Source organism: Furipterus horrens, unplaced genomic scaffold (genome assembly GCF_987537825.1).
Source record: "Furipterus horrens unplaced genomic scaffold, mFurHor1.1.pri manual_scaffold_4, whole genome shotgun sequence".
NCBI lineage: Eukaryota > Metazoa > Chordata > Mammalia > Chiroptera > Furipteridae > Furipterus > Furipterus horrens.
In genome coordinates, this window is record NW_028327174.1 from 16,607,036 (window position 1) to 16,632,653 (window position 25,618).

At 37.0% G+C, this 25,618-nt stretch overlaps 1 protein-coding gene across 5 annotated transcripts in view; it reads right to left on the minus strand.

Moving 5' to 3' along the window:
- Positions 1-323: 323 nt before the first annotated feature.
- Positions 324-25,618, minus strand: part of NR1H4 (nuclear receptor subfamily 1 group H member 4) — a 69,941-nt gene continuing 44,646 nt past the window's right edge. For 3 of the 5 annotated variants that reach the window (XM_090275364.1, XM_090275363.1, XM_090275361.1), the window contains 7 exons: positions 18,026-18,178; positions 15,979-16,112; positions 14,428-14,526; positions 14,002-14,101; positions 11,453-11,599; positions 1,965-2,078; positions 324-672 (listed from right to left, as the gene is read on the minus strand). In XM_090275364.1, coding sequence (XP_090131490.1) covers positions 434-672; positions 1,965-2,078; positions 11,453-11,599; positions 14,002-14,101; positions 14,428-14,526; positions 15,979-16,112; positions 18,026-18,178 — 986 coding nt within the window. In that variant the 3' untranslated portion in view covers positions 324-433. The remainder of the gene's footprint in view (positions 673-1,964; positions 2,079-11,452; positions 11,600-14,001; positions 14,102-14,427; positions 14,527-15,978; positions 16,113-18,025; positions 18,179-25,618) is intronic. The other 2 variants (XM_090275365.1, XM_090275362.1) reach the window with 1 other exon arrangement.

A 25,618-nucleotide genomic window follows, 5' to 3' on the forward strand; every position in this document is an offset into this window, starting at 1 on the left:
TTCATCATTTAAAGAAAGAAGAGTTTGTATATTTTTTCAAATTCTGTTCCCAAATGAAAGCCTGTTGCCATTATGTTCAGTTTATTGCCAAAAGTGCACACAGCTGTTTAATAAAATATATGCAATAAGGGAAGATGAAGAGCAAAATGAGATTTTCCCTATTTCAACAGGTAGAATTGAAGTAATGATCAATTTTCTTAGGCAAACAGGGTGTGCCAATTAGAATAAAAGATTCCCTGAAGCCGTGTAAAACACAAAGTAGAGAAAGTAATTCTACCTAGCCCCCCTATTTACAGTTGTGGAAGTTATATAATTACTGCATAAATATTCATCAAAATTCTTGTGTGAAACCAGGTACAAATGAAATAAAGGCAAGTTACACATCAGGTTTATGAGGAAAATGGAGAGGGAGACCCTGCCCCTACGATGCCCATCACTGCACATCCCAGATTTCACAGAGAAGCGGGGTGAACTTGTGGTCATTGACTCTCCATGACATCAGCATCTCTGCATGGTGATGATTGAATGTCCTCAACTCAGTCAGGCGGCCCAGGAGACAGGCAAAATGCTGAGGGTTCTCCGGCTGATGGATCTTGCACAACTTCTGTAGCACGTCGAGCAGAGGTTCCTGCAGCTTCTCTACAGCTTCTCTGTCCTTTATATATTGCCTGTCTGTTTTGGGGTTTAAAATAAAACCACAAAATTAAAAGTGGAAGATTTGGCATAATTATATAGTAATGTTAAGCGTTTTTGAAGTATTATAGAACTTAGACATGCGTACAGTTGAAATGTACAAATGAAGTGTCCAACTTGATGAATTTTTACACACGCATTAAATCACAACTAGATCACTTAATCACAGACATTTAATCATAACTAGATCAAAATATAGAAAATGTTATGCCCTCAGACGCCCTCCTAAATTCCCCTTCCAATCAATGCCCCCAAAGTAAGCTGTATAGTGACATAAGTGTCATTTCTGGTGGGTATATCCCAAGGACTGGAATTGCTGGGTCATGGGGTTTATACATGTGTAATTTTAGTAGGCACTGCCAAAATGTTTTTCTTCTTTTTAATGATAATTTTTATGGTAAAACAAATTAACAACTAGCTTCTGACTTAATATCATGTGTAAAATGGCATAAAACCACAAATAATTAAGAAAAAAACAGAGAAAAGATACGTAAAGAGGTATTCATTTCAACATTGTTTAAAACAACAGAAAAATGAAAATATTCTAAATATCCAAACATGGTAAAAATTAAGTAAGTGGTTGGTCACCAATACAATGGAATATGATGCATGCATTAGAATAAACTTTTACCAGTACAATTTTTTAATGACACGGGGAAAGACTTTTAAATAAAAGTACACTTTTTAAAAATGATTATATGTTTTATAATATGTTAAAAATATGTTTACCACAATAAGTTTAATAAAAATTATAAACAAACAAATAAATACTAAGCCATGAAAAGAAGTACATATAATTTCAGTTAGGTCCCTGCTCATATAATGCCATAGAAAATCCTTCCCTGACCACTAGTTAAATAACATTCTACTGCCACATTCTTCTCTTATATTCTCATCTTTAGCATTTACCACCTCAATAATTACTGCAAATTTTTTTTTGTTTCTTCATGTATTGTCTCTCTTACCCCACTAGAATGTAGAAAGTTCCATGTAGCTGTATCCTGCCTGTTTCTTTACTGCTATATCCCCCAAAGTCTAGAACCATAGTGCACAGGTATTAAAAATACATTTATGGAATGAATGTGAGGTTTAGAAAAAAGGCTGAGAAGAAATACACTGAAATGTTAATATGGTTCAGTTTGAAGCAGTGGGGTTATAGGCCATTTCACTTTTTTATGTTTCTGTGTTTTCCAGATTTTCTTTAATAAACATTATTATGATTATACTGAAAAAAAAATAGCATAAAAATAAAAATCTCACATTGAAATTACCTGGAGAGAGGATAACAATTGCTGTAAGCAGAGCATACTCTTCTTGAGTCATTTTTAATTCTGCCACACTTTTATAAAAACTAAACATTGGTGTTATATATTCATCAGAGATACCTGTGTGGGAAATTTAAAAATTGCAGAGGTAAAGCTGTTGAATAACTGAAAAGTATAACATTACAAACACACTGCATATATACACACGTTAATATTTGCACCCATATGCACACATTTGAAAATGACTATAGAGTATATGTCCCAGCCAAAAGCAGGGCAAAGAAGGTCAGACAACAAAATCCTTAAAACATAACTAAATTAATTATTTGTATGCCTTTAATTTTGACAGTGACTTTCTTTTCGTCACTACTGTCTGACAATAAATGACACTGTTCCTGAATTGCCAAAAGAATCCTACAACTCCACTGTTTTCTACATTGGATTTGCTAATCTTTTAAATAGTAATATCTCTAATTAGGGTGTAGATAGCATCTTAAATACCTTGCCAAAAAATTATTGTTCTTCAGTTCAGAAGTATAAACAACTCCAGTTAATAAGGGTCAGAGTTCTTATCAGAGTTCTGATCTTTCTCTGAAGTACCAAACCTGTTTATCCATCGCCTACTAGGCATAGGTACTTGGCTTCTCTTCAAACTCAACATGTTCAAAATTAAGGACACCATGTACAGAACTAAACTTTTCATCTTCCTCCAAATCCATTTCATTCCTAGTGTTCATCTGATTGGTATGCTCCACCACCCAACTGCCCCCACCTGACAGCTGAGATTCAGCCTCCCTCTCACTTGGTCAGGTGTTGACTCCTGTCATGAGACCTGCTAACTCTCACTTAGGGGCTCCCTTTCCTCTTCGCTGCCCCTAGAATTAACTTAGTTTAAGTCTTAATTCTTTTCATCCAGAATACTGCAATTGTTTCCTCACTGGTCTTCTTGTCTGCAATTTAGTCCCCTTCCACACATCCCAGAACTACCTTTCTATATAATTCATATCTCACCCTGACTCCCCAATTCCTATAAGCCTTCAAAGACTCTCCTTGGCTTTGGCATAAACGATCTTCCTTTTTACATAGGAAACTCCAGGACCTGTCCCCTGCCTATCCCACCATCCACTACTCACCTACATGATAATCATAGGAGTTCACAATTATTGAGTACTCATTATATATTGGGCCATGTTTCAAACACTTCTTATAGTATAGCGCATTAATCTTTGTAACAGCCCATGAGATAGGTACAGAGAGGTTATATGGTTTGTCCAATGACACACAGCTGGTGAGAGGTGGAACCAGGATTCAAACCAAAAGTAGCAGGCTCCAGAGTCCTGGCTCTTAGCTGTGACTAAGTTGCTTCACCTGTTCATCAAATCCCACAACCTTTAGCCCAGCTGTGTTCAGTCACTGCTGCTCCCTAATCAAGGCACATTGCCCAGTTTTTGTACCTGTTGTTCTCTCTACTTGGAATCTCCTCCCTCCTTCTTTACCTAGCTTATCCCACTTCCTTATGTCACGTCCTCCCCTCATTCAACAAATATTAGTTTGGTGCCTGTTCTGTGCATGGATCCACTCCAGAAGAGCTTTGACTGGGGAATGTGGAGACAGCAAAAGAGAGCCTACGATGTGACCTACGGATGAATTAAAATGAGCATGAGTTCCCAGGGTTGGGCCAGACTAGACTGCTCTCCTCCATCCCAAACCAGACCTAGAGCCATAGAGCTTTGGTGAGCCAAACCAGGATAAAATTGGATTCCATGTTCTAGAAGGTAGAATTATTATCTAATAATATACTTCACAGAATCGGAAAGTCTAAATCCTCACCTTTATTTATTTCCTTTTTATTGAATTTATTGGGGTGACGCTGGTTAACAAAATTATACAGGTTTCAGGTGCACAATTCCACAACATCATCTGTATATTGTATTGTGTTCACCACCCCAGTCAAGTCTTCTTCCATCACCATTTATCCCTCCTTTATCCTCCTCTACCCCCCCCCCCACTACTTCTGTCCCAAGCAATCCCCACACTATTGTCCGCATTCATGAGTTTTATCTCTTTTTAATTCTCACCTTTGGAAGAACCTAAAGAAGCGTCCCATACTGAACCCTTGGCCTTTCTCTCTTTAGTCAAAATACCACACTTTTCTCCCCTTTGACTTTTGATTCTTTAAGCAACTCCAGTGGGCTCTCTTAACAACAGTGTCTTTGTTGAACCCCTTGGGGATTACATCATGTGGAAGACTGTCCTCTATCCAGCTGTTTCAGATTGAACTGAATACCCATGACCAAACTAGATACAACTTAAAATGTAGAGGGTTGGAGTGTGAGTCTGGGAGCACCAATCCTGGCTTCCAATAAACATACTGGTTAAGAGGTAGTGAGCCAGCTCTGAGTTTGAATTCTGACTTATGACTTGATCTTGGGCACATTGTTTAGACTCTTTAAGCCTCAGTTTCCTCACCTATGAAATGGAAATTAAAACAATGGTATCATATGAGATAATATATGCAGAGTGCCTGGCTAAAAGTAAATCCTCCATAAATATTAGAGCAAATAATTACAATAAGATCTATTATTATTGTTATTCAGAAGAATTGGATTAACACGCTAGTTCCATTTTAGTCTAAATTTATCTTACTCTTTGTTAGATTAAGCTCATATACTTTTGTCTTTGCAAGGCTATGTTTTGTTTTGGTTTTACATTCTGCTGCTTACTAGGGATGAATACAAATTGGCTGATCAGTGATTTGCCTCAGTATTTTCCTAGGTAGTAAAGCTAAGCTAAGATCTGTATTTTCTTGGTAAGGTTGTTCTTTTACACCTTCAAACAATGGCAGCCTTTGACATTTGGGGACTTCACATCAGTTGTGGTTATCTAAAATAATAACACATGACTGTGCTATTATTTTAAACAGTATGTGAGGATTTGGGAATAATATTAAAGGCAGCTGATTTTAAAATATTTAATTTTTAGAAATCATCTTTGATACCTAATTTTCTATTTTATTTGCCTTCCTAAATCCCAGATCATCTTCTAAAGATGTTACCTCTAGTGGCTATCTAATGGAAGTTGACAATTTTGGAAAAAAATAGGTTAACATGTTTATTAAAATTTTCCATCTTGTGCATGTTGTACAGAACAAAAGTGAACATAGAGAAAATATAGAAAACAAATAATAGGAGGGTTTAGGAAAACAATTTTCCTACAAGATGAATCAAATATAAATCTGCTTTTGAATTAGAATCAATAATCAGAATTAACCACAACAGCATAAACAAAGTGGTGTTTTATGTCTCTATAATGATCAGCAATTTCTAGCATGAGAAATGTAACAATAACATCAACCTGAAGGGCAGTCTTTCCCCATTTTCCTGCTTCCTTTCTGGAGACTGGTTAAGACTTGTTACAGTTGGGCTCTTTATGCCCAATTAGTTGATTTTTGGTCACAAGGTGGGGCTATTTTCTAACTTAATCACAAAGACTACTATGAAAACGTTAAAAGTTGTGAAAAACCATTTATGTTTCTATTCCTCTGTTTCTTCTTTTCTTTTGTTTTTTTAAAAATTTTCTTTATATATTTTTTAAAAAGAGGTCTGTGATTGATAAATTAATTGTTCAATAACCATTTGATAGGATTAACACTATGCTGTTCTAAGTTGTTATTTTAAATTTTTTTTATTTCCTAATTAACTTTCTAGTTTTAATCAGAGACGAAAATAGAGGAGTGGTAGGGGTGTGTGTGTGTGTGTATTACATATAACTGTGCATTTTATACAAGGGATCCTTGTTAGGCTAGGACACCCCGTTAAGGTCAAGTTGAAATTTTGTTTTCTCTCTGGAGCTTTCCCTGTCACAGTGGAGCAGAATTAGTTGCTTCCTTCTGTATGTTCAATTCTATTGCACCTGTCACAATTCATTTCTTCCGTCCTATCAGAACGTGAAATACCATAAAAATTTTATGACAGTAGGAACCAACTGCTATATTTCCAGTGCCTGGAACGCTGCCTGGCCAATAAAGTGTGCTCCATGGATGTTTGATATTTGTCTCTGTCTCCTCAGTAACTAGTATCATGTTGGAGACATGGTAGGAGATGAATAAATGTATAATAAATTAAGCAATATTACATTTTGCTAGTTTTTTTGTGTGTGATGAAGGTGACATACTTATGAGATGTTATGGGGGAAAGGATGCCATTAAGACATTGGAAACATTCTCCTGGTGCTAACAGATTGGACCCTGGCCTCCATATCAACTGCTATCGTACTCGGAGTCATTTATGGCATAGGGATGCCTTCAGTAAAAGGCAACTTAAAAAAAAAAAAAACCTACTTACAAATATAAAATATTTATTAGAAAAAATTAATAAATAACATACTTTTCATTAGTCCTAGTGGCTTAAAATTATCTGACCACATTAGACATCAGCAGTGCTTAGGAGCTGACAGCATTTGGACTGCCCAATTCGAGATTCTTCTCAACAAAAGTCACCAATTTTTGCACATCTAATATGTGCACATCTAATATGACAGTGCTGGGGATAGGTCTCAAGCAGTTAACAGATGAATGGGAGAAGTACATAAATAAATGCATAATGTGCCAAATGGACACATAGAAAAGGCTTAGGGAATGCAGCTGAGGGCCAGTGGGAATATAGACTCTTGTATTACTTTAATACTTTCTCTTATTTTGAAAAAACGTTCTTCTTGCAGTTTGAGCCCCAAATTTGTCCAAGCCAAAGTTATTCCATGACCACTTTGAAAAGCAAAGAGAGGTGTTAAGAGTTCTAAACTCTAACGTAAGCGTTTACCTGTTTTTCTGTCATTTGTTCACATTTCTAACCTTTCAAAGACTGTATTGGAACCACAGCTTACATCTGCTTCTTCAGAAAAGTTAGTTTGTATTCGTGTTTTTCATTTGTTTCCAAGTAAAGCAGTAAGTGTATAATATTTAAAAAGCAGAAAAATAAACATAGTATACTACATACTGTATACTTGACTATGCTTCTACAAATGACTTTATCATTCTAATAAGAATTTCTCCTTTCTCTGACCTCACTGTCCCTATTCATTTTATCATTTACTTAAAAACCACTGTAAATTGCTAACTGTGCTTATACTTTATCTCTCAACCAAAGGGCAGGAACCATGTCTTACTGCCTTTATATTCCCTACCAGCTGACTTTGGGCAAGTATTAGATCTTGGTGAGTGACAGGTGCAACGCAGAGAAAGAGTGCAGGGCTTGGAGTAGAACAGCTGTGTTCATCTCTGGCACTCTGCTGATTTGATTAACTATATGACCTTGGGCACGTCATCTTAGCCTCTCTAAGCTTTTTCTCCCATCTATAAAATAGCAGCATCCATCCACCTTCAGGGGCCATTGGGAATACTAACAAGATGGTACACGTAAAAGCAAACTGTTGCAAAATCACAAGATATACTGTCATTCTGATAAACAGGTCCGAAACTAAATGTTTCATTTCTGTCTGTTATAGGGATCAAAAAGGCCACAAAAATGCTATGAATTTTGTTTATATTTTAAATAACAGAACAAGTTTCCTTGGTTTGTAAGACGTTATTGCTCATTTTTTTAAAGGTTAAAATGTAAACTTTTCAGAGTTAGTAAGTCTATTTCAGTCCTATCATATTTTATGGTATTATATGATTATTCTTATTTTTAATAAAAATACCATCTTAAAAATCAATTTTTCATAAAACTACATTAGGAATAAAGAAAAGGATGTACTAGAATTATGTAGAAATAACATAACCATAGGTTGTGTCAGATATATGTTCTGAAGCCTCAATTAACATAAATAAATACTGTAACCTTCATTAAGTAAATGTATCTCAGGAGACAGTATCTTTGTGCATGTAACTTGGATTTAATAACAGCAAACAAAGGAGTATGAATTTGGAGAGCAAGAAAAGAAATTTAACATTATATTCTTTAAAGAGCTGTGTAGGCATAAACAGGGTAACTGAGACATTGTTACTGTGGAATTAAAGGTACAATAGAAGTAAGAATGTGTTATGTTTTCATAAAAATGAAAAGTTATTCTGAAAGGTCATCTTGCAAGATCAGGTTTTATGTGGTGTGTGGAAGAGGTAGTGTTCTGAAAGTCCACTGGGAGAAGCAACTTCATAAATATTAATAAGTAAATCATAATTATAGATAATAAAAGATTAAACAGCATGTGAATTTGGATGCTTTTTATTTTCACAATATGGGGTTGATGTTTGGGTAAAGTATTAGATTATGAAATAGAGGCATGTGTATTTATTTATGGAGATCACATGCTGGAAACTTTGATTTTGAACTTTCCTGAAACTCGCAGAATCAAGTTCTAAAATTTGTTATGAAGCAAGATTTTTCTTTCTGATTACATATTTTTAAGCTGCAAGACCCTCATCATTTCTCACCTAGTCTCTTTGCTTCCTATGTTAATCCTCTAAATCCTCCTTCGTATATTACTGCTGTAAAGATCTTTCTACAGTACCTCTATGGTCATGGCACATCTACTCAGAATATTACAAAGGCACCCATTACATAAGGAATAAATTATACTACTTTTGTGGCATTCAATATCCTTAATAATCTAGCACTTACTACAATTTCAGCTTCATAAATATTATTTTTTAATAATATTAAAGTACTTGTGAGTTCTATACATGATTACTCATTCATTTCACATCTCTGCATGTTCTATATTATTATATTATAATGGCTCTTTATCTTAGATCGCCTTTCTCAGACTTTTGTGGCTTGATGCATTCTGAATCCTCTTCCATGATCAATTGTCAACTTTCAAGCCTTTCTGACTCACCAAACAGACTCACACCAGAAGGCAGGGACTGTCACAAGGAACAAGGCTGAGCCAAGTTCCTAGAATAAGATATAATATAGGGCTCCCAGAGTTTGCTGGACCTGTTCGGGTGAATGCAGTGGTTCTATACAAGGAAAGAATCATCTGAAAAGAAAATAAATAACCAGACTCATAGCTTCAGATAATAATCCATTGATCCATCCATTTATTAATTTCACAGATGTTTGTTGAGCACCCACTCCAAACCAGGCATATGCTAGGTACTTGGGATAACGTACTAACTCAAAGAGAGTCATCCCCTGCCTACAGAGTATTTAATATCAAAGTCCAGGTGAGACTATAGAACAAGTATTAAAGTTAGACATGATTTCAAAGAGATCAAACTAGTTATGGGGTCTATTTCTATAGTTTTAAACAAAAAAAAAAAAAAATGAGCCATATAGATGATCAGCAGTAGAGCCTAGATTCAAGCCAGATCCTTAATCACCACTGTCTCTTGAGGAAGATCCTTTGATAGTTAGAGATATATTTGGGGTTTTTTTGTCTTTTTTTTTTTTTTTTTTTTGCGGGGGGGTGGAGGACTGCTTAGCTGCTAGAATGTTTCCTTTTATTTTTAAATTATTATTATTTTTTAAATAATTTGTTTGTTTACTTATTTATTTATTTTTAGAGAGAGGGGAAAAGAGAAAGAGAGGGAGAGAAACATCACTGTGTGGTTGCCTCTCACTTGCGCCCCAACGGGGGACTTGACGTGCAACCTAGTCATGTGCCCTGACTGGGAATCGAACCAGCGACACTTGGCTCGCAGGCTGACACTCAATCCACTGAGCCACAGCAGCCAGATTTATCTCTTTTTAATATAGTTCTCAATCCAACCAAAATCAATGATTCAGTCTTCTTTGTGTGCATAACCTGAGCTTTCTAGCCTCAGTCCTTTGTTCCTGCCAGTCCTTAGCTCCTGCATCTCCACACTGAGTATCACATCAAATATCATTCATGGTCCTGCAAAAATGCCAATGAAACTTTTCCCGACCCCTCCCAACTACAAGTCATCTCTCTCTGCTCTTCTCTTCCACATTTAATTTTAACTATCTCTGTACAGTTTGTATCTTCCCACTAGACTGTAAGTTTCTGAAGGGAGGGAACATGCCTGATTCCTCTCTTCACTCCCATCATAGTACTTGGCTCTTATGAAGTTGTTAAACTTAAAAAAAATCATGAATAAATAAAAATAATGCATCTTTTAAAAATGTTTCTTATATCTACCAATGATGCTAACTTTGTTTTCAGTTTTAAACTAAGAAGAGAAAACATAATGCCTATGGCAAGGCTACGTTTAAAAATAATTTTTAATTTTCAATTATTTTACTTATATTACAGATGCAGGGCTGCCTGAAAACCTTTCTTCTGGCCTCTAGTTTATAATACTGGTTTATGAGTATCTAAACTTGTTCCAGTCAATTATAGAATAATAAAACTTTAGGGGGAAAAAATCTTCAAAAGTCATCTCATCATATTTATACCCCCAAACCATAAATAAAATCTCTAAGGAAAATAACAACTTATCCATACTATTTAAGATAAATTGCATAGAATTCCTGGTAAGCCATTCTGATATCTATTATTATTATTTCACAATTTCCCCCCTCCCCCACCCCCCTCCCCTTTGGTAACCATCAGCTTATCTCTGGGTTCTGTTTCTTTTGTTGTTGTTGTTGTAGTTTTTAGGATTTCATTTATTTATTTTTAGAGAGAAGGGAAGGGAAGGAGAAAGAGAGGGAGAGAAACATTGATGTGAGAGAGAAACATCCATTGGTTGCCTCTCGGACTCACCCAGATCGGGACAGAACCCACAACCTAGACATATGCCCTGACAGGGAATCGAACCAATGACCTTTTGCTTTGCAGGATGACACTCAACCAACTGAGCCACACCCATCAAGGCTGTTTATGTTCTGTTTTGTTGAGACCTTCTGATGTCGTTTGACCCTCTGTATTAAAATTACTCCATAATAAGTTAAACTGAGTTACTCATACTATTGATATTATTTCATTTATCTCTTGAGAGGCACTGCAAGACATACGTGTCTAAGACACACGGCTTTCACATTTACAAAATGGGAAAATAGGGACAATAATGGTATGTATTTCATAGGATATTTTCAAGGATTTGCTGGAATTATATATGTAAAGTATTTAGAACAGTGTCTGAAACCTAGTAAATTATACATAAAGGTTGTTATTATTATTTCTTCTTATTTTTCTTTGAGTAAAGATTGATAATAGTTTGATACATAGGCATTCAGACCTGAAGGCTTTGAATAAATGAATCTTTTTCTAGACTGAATAACCACAGCTCCTTTATGCTATATTTTTTTACCAGACTAATTTTCCAAACTTTTTAAAATCCCTACTGTGACCCTTCACCCCAGTGCAGTGAAAAGAGCATTGTTCGCATTTTGCTATTACAACAAGGATTTTTAAGCAAGAGACTCTAAAAGTCCCATCTACATGACACATATCTTTATAGAGCCATTCTCCTTGTTAGTCATAATGGGCACGTAACATTGCTGAAGATAAGCAGGAGCCTTGCCTTCATGGGTTGTACAAATTCCTTCTTGCAGAAACAAACTCTTTTTACCATTAACCCAGTCACTTACCACTCTTTCGAATTCTCTCTTCCAATAAGTCGGCATGTCCAGCTGGAAGTTTCTTATTGAAAATCTCAGCAGAACGGAGGAACATAGCTTCAACTGCAGACCCTTTCAGCAAAGCAATCTGATCTTCATGGTCCAATGTCTGAAATCCTGGGTGAAGATGATAATAAGATCAGTATCAAGGTGTTGTGAATGCTGTAAAACAGTATTTCATCAGCCCCATCATCGCCATTGATAAACCATTTTCATAAAATCATTTTATAGATGTTTTAAGATTGGACATTCAAGTTGAGTCAGTAAGTATCTATTGATCTCCCTCAAAAAGAAGGTGACTTATATCCTCATCAAGTAGGATTTGATAAACAAGTTGGGCAAAAGAGAATGTCAAATCTACATCAAATATACATAATGGCAGAGACAGGCTGATACAGATGAAGCAACCCTCAAAAATTAAAGGCAAGCAGAATCTTTTTGAGCAGTTATTTTAGTTACATCTGGTATCAGAGGTCAACTCTGCAGAATGGAAGTACCCACAAGCCAGAAGAATCTTTATGTGCATACAGAAGTTTAAAGAAATATTTGGCCAGCTCTTGAATCTTTACTCAATCTGGAGAATGGGAAGTATTTCCAATATAAAATCTAATCAAGGTCATGTTGAGGTATCTTCTCTAAGGTCAGTGCTGCACTCTGCAGGGTGGGGAAAATGACTGAAGTAATAAATAACTGAAGGCACGAATGGGAAAGGAACACAAGCTCATGTGCACATGTGTACACACATGCCTCATGAATAGAGATAAAACAATGTCTTCAGGATCTAAATGTCTTAGGAAAGTATGAAATAGCAATGGGAGTTTGGAAGTTTAGAGAAGAGGGTGATGCTAAGGATCAAGAAGTAACATCACAGTTTTTTTAATTGTTTATGCTATTACAGTTGTCCCAATCCCCCACCACCCCCTGTTGCCCCTCTCCATTCAGCCTACCCCTCACTTCCATAGTCATTCTTCACACATAGTAACATTTATGATAGCCAAGATTTGGAAACAGTGTAAGTGCCCATCAGTAGATGAGTGGATTAATGTCACAGTTTTAAGGCTCCTTTGAGGGCAGGAGATGTGTCAAGGCTCTAGGACCCTGGACAGGGCCTAGCACAGGTTATACTCAATGAACTGAAGAATGAAATGACTCAGATTGGGCCTGCACAAAACACTCTCCTTATTAGTATTGCATCACCATTATTACTATTTGTAATAATGGCATTTCTATAATTACTGTTAAAACATTTTTTTCTTTCTCAAGGATTTTGTTTTTGCCTTTTCTTTCCTTCTGTATTTTTAATTATTTTCCTTCTGCTTTACTCATTAAACACATATTAATTGTATTCTTCTTCTCCCTCAGGAACCAGCCCAGGCACATGATTGAAGAGGTATGTAAGATATTGCCATTGCTCTCAGATAAGCTACCTGCTTATGAGTAAGATTTTTTTTTTTTTGTCTTCAGTTGTATCCTGGTTCAAGACCAACTGACCATTTGAACTGAAAAATCTTTTTCGATAAACAACAAAAAAGATCATATTGCTACCTTTCCAATGTCTTCTCCCACAGTTTTTACTCTTGAATAACCTTTTTCTAAAACATCAAGATTGCCTTCAGCTTAATTAGCATATAACAAATTAAGTTCCTCTTTCATTGTTAGTAAAGAAACGAGAGCATATTAATGTTTCAAAGATAAAAAGAAATTTCTCCCCACATTTTATGAGTTTTACATAGCTTATGTTTACCCATGACACATTTAATAAAATAGCATAATGCTGACAAAAGAAGGCAAATTAACATGTTTAATTAAAATCCAATGACAGAAGTTACCTTCTGTAATTTGATATAACAGTGTTATGCAGCTATACAAGGTATTTATTATCTCTTCTAGACCATTAAATTTTAATGTAATAATTTTTTTTTTTTAAACACTGAAACAACTTAAACTTATTGACTTAGATTTCATTGAAATTGGGTCTGAAAGAATTGGAGGCTGGGAGATAAGAATCTTGCGCTATAGTTTCTTGTACTTTTCACAAGCAAATTTCTTGACTTCAAATAAGCCTCCTCCTTCATGCCACCTGAAAAACTCCTTTTTGTTTTAGACGCACCTCAAATATGATTCACTCAGAAGCTTTCCTATCTTTCTCAGCTACAATTATCAATTACTTCCTCTCTATTTAAGCAGCATTTTGCATAGACTTTTTTTATTATAGCCTTTAATCACTCTCCTTGAAGGCAATAGCTACATACTTAATATAGAGTAGGTATCAACAAACACTTATTTTTAAATGAATAAATGGAATAATAACAACTATGCAAAGTCTCGATATCTTAATTCATCAATTTGGAATTATAAGTGATTTTAAATATCCTATCTGGCTCTAACATTTGTATGTCTATATTAGTCACATTAAATCAAATGTGAGATAATTCTCATTTTTCAATGGACAGACCCACTTCTCTTAATGTCACAAGAATGTTGCATAGTGTAGCAGAGAAGTAACTACATGTAGATACCTGGCAGTTTTTTTGTGAATTCTACGAGAATCTGTACATGACTGGTAGCCATTTCAGTTAAAATGAGAAAATTTTCTTCTGCACTGAATTCTTCTTTTAACTAAATTTTAAGAAAAAAGCAAATGATTAATAAGTATAAAGGATAAAGCAATATAAAATCATTAGGCTCTAGAATCAAATTTAGATAATAACATTTAAAGACTTGGCTCAGATTTTTCAGATCCTTGGAGAACAATTACTGTTACCAAGATAGATATGAGACTTCTTACTCATTAGTTAGGTAACACAGCTAAAAGTTTAAATGTATAACAAATTTTCTGCTCTAATCATTTCAAAGTAACATATATATTAATTTCACCTGCAATGTAGTAAAAGCCCCAGAAAATATTAACTTTAAACCCATGCATTTTTATATATGGTACATACTATTTTATTTGTGATTTCCTGAGGCATCCTCTGTTTGCTGTATGAATCCATAATATAATGTAGAAGATTCTGTTGATCCGGGGTAAGCTCAGTCTTCTCCTACACTGGCAGAAAAATAAAAGGTGTTAGGGAGGGGGGTTTAACGCATTTTTCATATATGTGTGTATGTGTGTGTGTATATATATAAATATACACATCCACTCATATGGAGCAAACTAATATCAGAAATTGTTGGGAATATGTTCTGATACAATGTGTCATCGCTTTTTTTTGGAGTCCATATCACATTTCACTAAATTTGTCGCAAGTTCCTCATTTTTCTCTCTGTAAAACAGGGAAAACAAAATATTTCTTTCATGTATTTCTTAGGAATAGATAACAGTCTGGATATGAAGCCTATTGAGCCCATTCATAGAGAAGTTCAGTGGAAGTTCAATATTTAATCATAACTAAGGAGAAGTTCCCAAATATAAAACAAAGAATCCATTTGAGGGTATTTATTTAGAGCAGGGGCTGACAAACTACGGCCCATGGACCAAATCTACCTGATTTTGTAAATCCACTGGAAGACAACTGTACTCATTTGTTCATGTATTGTCAATGCTATTCTACGTTGAGTAGTTGAGATGGAGACCATGTGGCTGAAGCCTAAAATATTTGGCCCTTTACAGAAAAAAAAGTTACTGACCTCTGAAGTAGAGTCATTAATCTGGATAATTCCAACATTAAACATTTCTTTCTCCCTTACTAACACCTTTTGAAGAGGGTGGATAATTGTGTCAACTCTTTGCTTTCTTATATCAAAGTGTTACTGACAAAGCACTATGGTAAAATAATAAATTTATATCAAATAATTTTTCTGAAATAAATATAAAATAATATATTCAAAAAACTACACGTGGATGAAATTTTCTTTGTCAGTAGTGCAAATATTAAGAAGGGTGCGAGATGAACAAAAATAATTATTAGATTTTCAGCTATTGGCCATTTAAAATTCCTTGAAGTGCTCTGTGCATTATCAATTTGCTTAGCTAATCACACAAGATGCTGTTCTTCTATTTGTCGCAAGTTGCTCAAAGGATTTCTGAAGCACTTTTTGACCTCACTGAGAAAGGATTTTCTCTTTCAGTCCACAGATGGGTATTCAACCTGTTTTACCCATGAATAAAGACTAACTCACAAGCCTCTACTGAGTCTGCACCCTTCCCAGTCTGAACCTCCCTTCTTACTGTCAGGTCATCAAAAATCAGTTTGAAAAATCCATTTTATACACCAAACCATTTTTTACTGGCAACTTTTGGGGAGGAGTAATGAAAATGGGCCAAGGAGAAAGAGAACTGTCACTTTTTTACTTTATACACTGTTATTATTTGAAATTTACAAAGAAGGATGTACTATTTTCTTGATTAAAAAGAAGCCCATTTAATGCACAACTGAGATGAATTTCTGCTCATAGCTCTGGCTCTAATTTGAGAGCCTCCCAGCCAGATCACTACATGCCTAGAAGCCCAGCTGCTTCTGGCTCTGGCAGACACCGTTGCATGTTATTACCCTGCATGACTTAGTGGTCGAAGTCACTTGTCGCAAGTCACGTCCTTTGCTGTCTTCATTAATTATCTGATCTGCATGCTGCTTCACATTTTTTCTCAGTCGTTTAGATTTACACTGAATTTCAGTTAACAAGCCTGAAAAAAAAAATAAACATAGAGACTTTATCAACCACAGGAAAGTACTGTTTGGTGTGTGGTCCCGAGGCAGCAGATATGTAGTCGGCTAATAAGATTTTCTATGCAATTTGACCCAGAGCTGATTCTAGCCCTTCTGATGTTTTAAGACTTGGCCTTGAACAAGAAATCTATCTTCTGTGAGTCCTGGTTTCTTCATTCAAAAAAATGGGAATAATATCTACCTTGTAGTGTTTTGTGTAGACTGAATGTTGTCATGTCATTTTTTGAGTTTTATATAAAGGATGTAATGCCAAAGCATTGTACAAATGCAAGATATTCAATAAGTAAATTGAAGAATGATACTCCTTATTCCTGTCCTAGGAAACTTTGGAAGTTATTGTTTCAAAACATAGTATTAATATCATTTTTTTATCCATGTTTACATAATTGTACCGTAAGACATATATTCAATTTCACATTAAGTACTTAAGTAAACATGTTGAATAAAACAAATGCTGAGCTCTTTCAGGAAAATACTTCAAATCCTGTTAATTTTCAGAACCATATAAATTATGGAGAACATAATTAAAGATATAAATAATTCAAGGGGACTTAGAAATTTTCTTTTGAATAATCATATAATATCATCATTAATTTACATTTAATATAGCTAAAAAATAATATAGAATTATCTTCCACATTCCCATTTAACTTCCTCATCCTATCAATGTCAATGAAACTAAATTCCAGGAACTTATTTGTCCAGGGAATTTAGTTTATAGGATCATATGAAAGCTTTGCATCTGTTACTAGACAAGTCCAAGTCCATGTTCATAAATAATATTATAGACTCTTAGAGGTGGAGTCATGAGAAATGTCCTCGGTGCTTCAGTTGGGACAAGTTCATGTTTAAGTGATGAGCAACATGAACCGCCCAGTATCCAAGTAAATGTTTCCACTGCAACATCGGATTCCAGAAGCAGGGCCTACTGCAGTCTCTTGTTTCATATATGCTGAGAGGAGATTGTGATCGACCACTATAAAACTTTCATCCTTCCAGAGCTGGATTATTTACACTGACCTGTTTCTTTCCCTCCTATGTGCATTATTTTTCTGGGTCCAACCCAGTTCCTTCACAGTTTGGAAACAATAGAACTGGAATCACCTTCCAAAGGCTTTTATTTCATGCGGCATTCCCTCCCTGACTGTTATATCCCCTTGGTGACATTTGTTTATCTATTTGTGTTCTGAGGGGGAAGAGGACATATCTTAGAATCTCAGTGCTCTGTAGAATTTGCAGAATGAAAACTTAATATGTTATATACTAGTATGCATTCCCAATGTTGATGAAGATTACGCTTTCTCACAAAGCCAGCAGTTAATACAGTATCTTTTTTTGTTGGTTTTTATCAGATTGAAGAACCAAATGATATTAAACTCAGGGTAGTTAATTTCCTGTGTAAATCTATACAAATTGGTTCAGAGCTGTACCCAAAAAGAAGGATTCTTAATAAAATGACTTAGCTTAAAACTCTATTTGGACAATACAGAGGCAGTTATACCTTATTCTTAATTCTTACCACAACTGTGAATTTTTATGCTAATTAAACAACAAATTTAAAAGATTTTAAGTCTAATTTGGAGGAAACTTGTAGACTGCCATTCTTTATAGTTTATACAAATAATGCCATTTTACTCCATGCCTAATTTAATGCAACGGTGACTAGCAAAACACAGCTGTTTCCTTCAGGTGAATAGAATGCTCTTTAGCTGACAGTTTGGACAATTCCAGGGGTCCATTATCGTTTTCAAGAACTTATACGGCTTAATAAATTCCTTAATACGTGCAGTACCATTCTAATTAGATGAGTTACCTGACATCTGCCTCCTTAAGAGATATTTAGTGGAATTTAATTGCTTGATGCAAATACCTCTATACATACATTCAGCCAACATTCCCATCTCTTTGCATTTCCTTAGTCGGCACTCTTGGCACTTTCTTCGCATGTACATGTCCATCACACAGTTGCCCCCGTTTTTACACTTGTACACGGCATTTTTGGTTATGCTTCTCCTGAAGAAACCTGTGGAAGAAACACAGAAAGGAGTAAAAAGGGTCCAACACCTCCTACTCAGAAAAATGCATTAGGATTGAGATGCCCAGGCATTTTCTCATGAACCCCTGGGGCGCAGCATCCAGGCAATCCTCAAGTGTAATGTTGACAGAAGTACTTCCAACTGCACCGTCTCATCCAGAAAGATGCTGTTCTCAAAAATAAAGGCATGTTTCAATTATAACCTCTCTTAGGAAAAAAAAAAAATCTTAGTTTCTTTAAGATGAATTATGTTTATTATTTCTTCATTGGGGGTATGTGCCAGTGTACTTATTCTAGGTGTTAGTGGTACAGAGGCAAAGAAGTCATCCCTGCCCTCTTAGACGGTACAAGTAGGTTGAGGGCAAAGCCGTGCAAGCAACTGAACAAGAAAAATTCAGCATTCCTGGGTGGTGCTGGGGCAGGGGAGGCGGGGAGAATGGTCAGTTCTGGAGGAAGAGGTCAGACTCGGAAACGGGCATTGAGATAAGTCTTGGAAAATGAGTTGCTCTTTGCCAGGCAGACAGGGAGAGGTCAGATTCAAGGTTGCAGAGCAGTCCTTCATATGCCCAGCTTGGTGTAATAATAAAGATGCCAACCTTGACTTAAAAGTAAACATCTCCCCTGAAAAGGTGTGGCCACAGCTGCAGCCTGCTACAGTTAATCTGTCTAGAGTCGGGGAGGGGAAATGACGGGCTTTCTTTCTGCTTCTGCTTTCCTCCAATTCCCACTTCTACTTTTTCTCCTCCATCTGGCTAACCATAGCTCCTGATAATTCCAGAGTCAAGGCGGAGTGGCAAATAAGGAGGCCAGGTAGGAAGCATCAGGAAAGGTACTTACAGCACTCGCCTGTATTCTTAGAAGCAGGCTTGGAAAGATAGCACGTCTCTGAAATTGACTTTCTTTTGGGGGTTGGGGGTCTTTAGAGAACACCTTCCATCACTGGGACACTCTCCTCTGCAAGCCCTTCACGAGGGCAAGTGCATCTCTATTCTAGCCCATGGCTTCTATCTCCTTCAGTATCTAGGAATCTGGCAATTCACCTCCACCACCATTGACTCTGGCATCCCTCCACATGGCCCTCTTGCCATGGACGTAAGATAACTCCATGCCGACTTTCTCTGGTCTAACAAACTCGATGGGGCACAGAAATCCCTCCCACTTATCCATAAACAGTTAGCCATCCTTTCTTTTCATTTTTTAAAGTATATTTTATTGATTATGTTGTTACATTTGTCCCAGTTTCTTTTCCCTTTGCTCCCCTCTTCCCAGTACTCTCCTTCCCTCCAGCAATTCCACCCTTCTTAGTTCATGTCCATGCGTCGTGCATATAAGTTCTTTGGCTTCACCCTTTCCTATACTATTCTTTTTGTGTGTGTGGTGGTGGTGGGGGGCTGTGTTCACCTGATCCCCACTCTTTTTAAAAAAAATATGCTTATTGATTATGCTGTTACAGTTGTCCCAATTTCTTTTCCCTTTGTTCCCCTCTACGCAGTGCCCCCCCTCCCTCCAGTTGTCCCCCGCGCCTTAGTCCATGCCCATTGGTTGTGCATATAGTTCTTCTCAACATCTTCCTGTCTACTCCACTCCCTCCTACTATGCTTCTTAATTCCTTTACCATCTCCCTCCCTTTCCCCCTTCCCCCTCCTTGCTGACCTCCCCCCAAAATGTTCCCCATACCTATAATTCTTTTCCCACTCTCATTGCCTACTTAGTTTGCCTTTGTTTTGGTTCCGTAGCTTCTGTTGCTGGTGGTTGTGATACAGTTTTCATTTTAATGTTCATAGTTTTGATCCTCTTTCTCCTAAACAAGTTCCTTTAACATTTCATATAACAGTGGTTTGGATCTGATGAACTCCTTCATTTTTACTTTGTTCTGGAAGCACTTTCTCTGCCCTTCTATTCTGAATGACAGCTTCGCTGGATAGAGTAATCTTGGCTGTATGTTTTTGCTTTTCATTGCTTTGAATACTTCATGCCAGTCCCTTCTTGCCTGCAGAGTTTCTTTTGAGAAATCAGCCGAGAGTCTTATTGGAACCCCTTTGTATGTAATTCTCTTCTTCTGTCTTGTTGCTTTTAAGATTCTCTCTTTATCCTTAATTTTTGAACTTTTGATTATAATGTGTCTTGGTGTGGTTCTCCCTGGGTCCAGTTTTTTAGGAACTCTCTGTGCTTCCTGGTCCTGTAAGTCTATTTCCTTCCCCAAGTTAGGGAAGTTCTGCTTCATTATTTTTTCCACATAATTTTTTAATTTCTAGTTCTTCTTCTTCACCTTCTGGCAACTCTATGATTCAGATGTTGGCCCACTTATAGCTGTCCCATAGGTTTCTGAGCCTCTCCACATATTCCTCATTTTTTGTTTTCTCTTTCTCCACTGGTTGACTGTTTGTTCCTTCCCTATGTTCCAATTTGTTGATTTGATCCTTTGTTTTCTTTCCCTCACCACTTGTTTCATATGTGATTTTGTTCATTTTAGCAGGAATAGCCTTCATTCCTTCCCTATCTTGTTTAAGATCTGCTGTCAGGTCTGTAAGCATTCTTATAACCAAAGCTCTGAACTGTGCCTCAGAAAGATTTCCTATCTGCTGATCCATTAGAGCAGATATTTGCTGGCTGGCTAGCTGCGTGACTGAAATCTCTATCATGATCTCTGCCATCCTGACAGTTCTGTGTTTACCTTTGCTTCCTGGGCAGGGCTGTCACACCTCCTATGCTATAGGGGCTGGAGCCCTGTGCACTCATCATTACCCGGCGACCCTTCTCACCACGCTGTGGCGTTTTATGTGTGGGGGCAAGAGTCCAAGATGGATTCTTGCTGTTTACTCTCCGCTGAGAGACCGGGAGCTTCTTCCTCTGTCCCCACCCCCTCCAGCCCTCACAGTCAGACGCAATGGGGGTCTGCCTTCTCCGGCATTGGAATCGTGAGCTGATGAGTCTGGTCTGCAGCCAGGGGTGCTCCCCAGGTGTTTCTTGCCTCCCCTTAAATATGGGTGTCTATGCTTACCGCCATCCTGCCACCATCACCACTGCTGCCACCGCCAGCACAGCTCGACCTCTCCACCCCAGCTTCGCCCCTCCTACCCATCTGGATGAGCACCACTTCTTTATAACTTCATACATTGGACTTCCATGTACCTTTATTTTCTGGAACTTCTGGTTATTTCTGGTTTTGGGTAGTTGTATTCCTTCTTAGTTGTGGAGAGAGATGGAGCGTGTCAATCTAGGCCTCCATCTTGGCCGGAAGTCAGCCATCCTTTCTTTTTTCCCTTTCAACTTCTCAGATGAAATTCAGATGCCAGTTTCCAGACTCCCTTAACTTCAGGGGATATATGTCAATCTCCTCAAGTGATCCTGTTAAAGGCCCTTTCTTTGGGGAAGGAAGGAAACCCTTTCCTAATTCTCACAAAAGTACCATACACTCCAGTGATAGACCCCAGCAGCAGATACCCACACCCCACATTCACCTCTTTCTAGTGGGGATGTGGGATTCATAGCTCACTAGTCACATGTGCCAAAATCTTGGGAGCAGCACTGTTCTATAATTTCTAGTTCCTGCCCACTTCATATCCTCCAAGTAGGTGAGGTATTTAATTTTTTTTTTTTTTTTTACTATCTACAGCAATATGGGTTCACTTTGGAATGTAGCAGCTAGTGTCTTCATGTCTCTGCCAAAATCAAAACAACAGTCCTTTCTATTTTAACAGCCTGTTGGAATAATAATGAACATTTATTAAGCACTCATTATCTGTTGTTCTAACTACTTTACCTGCATTTGATTATTTAATCCTCACATCAACTTTATGATGAACCTAATATTATATGTTCCCATATTACAGATGAAGAAAAAAAGCCACAGAAAGGTTAAATAACTGGGTCATGATGACATGGCTAACCAATGGACCAGGAAGATTTAAACCTAGGTGGTCATGCACCAAAGCTCACACTCTGAAGCACTGTGTGTGTAATAACTGCCTCCCTTGGGTCACAGGACAGTAGAATAACTTAATTTAAATATGTGCTCTCTGAAAGCCGTATTCTCTGACCTGGGAGACACCAACATGAGTAAGGCATTCTTGTCCTCAGAGCTTCCAACTTAATGGGAAGACAAAGAAGTAAATTCCCAGCATAATACAAGATAGAATAATAGGATAGCTAATTAAACAATGAACTATTAGAATGTAGTGAAAAGTGATCATTTCAGGGCCACACTATGTGCTTGTGCACGCTGCGTCAAATTTAAGAGGAGGTTAGTAGCAATTCCATCACAGACATGGAGATTTGTATATCTGTGACGACAATCTTTACAGCAGAAGGCAATGAAAGATTATTCTAGTAAACTAAGTATAACAGGACAATTTTCCAATAGCTAGAAATTGAGTGTCTTGAGAAAAAGGCATTTTATAGGCTGAGAATAACCCTAATTAACTTCAAGTAGAGGGAATCAGGGAAGAATTCATGAGGGAAGTAGAATTTGAGCTGAATCTTGGAGAATAAGTAGGATTTTGAAACATAGTCATTGAAGAAGAAAGGACATTCTGGGAAATGAGCAAAGGCAGAGAGTTACAGAAATTCCAAGGAAGTCTGAATAATCTATATTGATGGGAGGTTAGCATAAGCAGCTAAATTAGTGGGAGATAGGTGAGGTAATGTAGTGGGACAGAATATGGTTAAGTCCCCTTGAATGCCAACCTAAGGAGTTGAGTCTTTACTGTGTAGAAAGAAAAGCCATTAAAGGGTTTTGGGTTTTGTCAGGGGAGGGCATGACCTAACCTGCATGTTGGGAAGAATCCTTGGTACGAGGGGAAGGAAGGTGGAAGGAACAGGGAGACTGGAGACAGGAGAGTGTGACCAGCCAAGAGATGATCAATGTCTGGACTTAACGGGGTGGGAAGGGGAGCAGTAAGAACGGAGAGGAGGAAACAGAGGAACAATCAGGACTTGGTAACTAACTAAATATGAAATCAAAGGCTGAAGGAAAAGTTAGAGATGTCAAGGCTAAAGAAGGATAGACTTGCTTGTGAATTTGCCACTTGGCATATCTTGCAGCAGGAAAGATCTTACCATTTTCCTAAGTGTCAAATTCAACCATACAAAGTCTAAAAAAAGACTGTGCTTCAGATCAAAGTTGATATTGGGAGTACAAATACCAAAGTATGTATTTTAAAGAAACTATAGGCAAAAATATTTTTTTTCCTGGTACCAAATTATTGAGATTAATGACACCTTAGCCTAACTGATCAATCTTTCTATTAATCTTCAGCCCTTGCCAGGAACAATTCCCTTTAATGCTGTCAGATACTGATAGCTTAATAGCTAACAGAAATAAAGCTCCTTATTCCAAGATGACTCAAAGGAACAGGGTGTAGGAAAAATCTGCAGTTTTTTCCTCTGATATTAACTGAGAAAGAAATCATTATCATCTGAATAGCTGAATTAATTAGCTTTCACTCTGAGGTGGCAACACAATATTATCATTATATCACTTAAACACGGGTACATATACTGTATTTATAATTATGCAAATATATCCATAGACATACCTCTGCCTCTATCTTGTGCATATTTAACAATGTTCATATCAGAGAAATCATCTGAAAATAAATGAAAAGGATATTCACTGAGGAACTGAGGCTCCCTGGTAACAAAAGATGAGTAGACAGGGCTGGCTTTGCACTACAGGTATTCCTGGGGTGGCAGGAAAGCAGCTTCAGGATGGTAAAATGGATCCCTCAAATATGCAGAACATTTCATATCATGCTTTTCTGCTTCTTTATACATATGGAACTTACATACCACACCCAACTCATACACATACATGTACATGTACATATACATGTGCATGCAAATATACAAGCACAAGCCAGACTCCAATAACTGACAGCAGGCTACCCGTCATTTTGAAACCATGGTTGTTTAAAACTTTAAGGGTCTCCATGCTTTGAAACAGCAACAAATGCAAAGCTTAGTAACCAGTGATCTTTATGTCTAATATTGCCCGAATAGAATTAGCCTTTAGATCTGTCTCAGCTCACCGTAGGATAAAAAGGACTCCCCCACTCACTTATATAAAAAGAACTCCCCTACTCACTTATTTTGTATCAAACACTGTTCTAAACACTTTGCAGATGCTGATTCATTTAATATTCATAACAGTCCTATGATGTAGAGTTTATTATTATCTCCCTCTTACAGATAAGGAGTCAGAGTTACAGAAATGAAGTAATTCTCTCAAGACCCTACAGATGGTAAATGGTAGAGCTCAGATCTGAACCCAACTAAGCTAAGATTCAAACTGTGCTTTTAACCACTACCTTATGCTGTCTTTCTAGTGAGGAGCTTACATTCTAAAAAATTGACTTTAGACATCAATGTTCTCAAATCCCACACGGGCTGTTAAGTGCTCCGTGGTTTCTTCCCCATCTCCAACACTTCTTCAGAAACATCCTGCTCTTCCTCCTGTACCCCAGCTGTCTTTCCCACCTCTATCTCACTGTTAAGAAGCTGCAAAGAGGCACAAACTAGCTCTCGCTGCCAATGCTAACAAAGTAAGCTTTGGTTCCCATCACACACTTTACGAATCATTAAGATCTCAGCTCTTCTCCTTGAGCTCTGTTTTGAAATTTTTAGAAATTGATAATAGACTCCTGATCACCTGGCAAGAGCTGTTTCAGCCTGTTGTTTCTGAAAGAGAAAACCTTGAAACTTTTGAGATGCAGTTGACAAAAGTTACTGTAGACAATTTTGTTCCTGCTCATCACTGAACTTGTTTTTTCCCCCTTAATATCTTTGAGAGCCACAAAAATGTCTACCTGATTTTTCCAATACTTACTTTTCTCAACTACAATTTCTATTGATTTTTTTAAATTAAATAGTTTTAAAAGGACTGACTTTGAATTATTTTTGGAAGTTGCTTGATATCATTCATAAGCAGACAAATCTATAAACAACTTGGTAGTCAAAGGCCATTCATCAAACTTCTATAATCCCTTGGTCAAAATGTGCCATGAAAATAATATATATATATACCATGAAATGCAAGAAAAACTCATTAGTTTAGAAAAGAGTTCAAATACAGCTCCATCAATGTATCAGAAATGTTGATGAATATCTGAAAGATAGAAACAGTAAATTTATGAAGAAACGTGGTCTAAGACAGGTGCATAAGAATGCAAGAGTGGGACCAATGGGGGAAGGTCCGAGTTCAGATACCAGGAGATGCAGACACCCGAAAGCATTTATAGGGGAAACTGGACTAAGTCAGTAGTGGGCTAACTATGTAGGGCAAATTCACCTCACCTTGTCTATTTTTGTATGGCCTAAACCTAAGTATGGTTTCTATATTTTAATGGTTGAAGAAAAAACTAAGAATATTTTGTGATGCCCTGCTGGTGTGTCTCAGTGGACTGAGCACTGGTCTGTGAACCAAAAGGT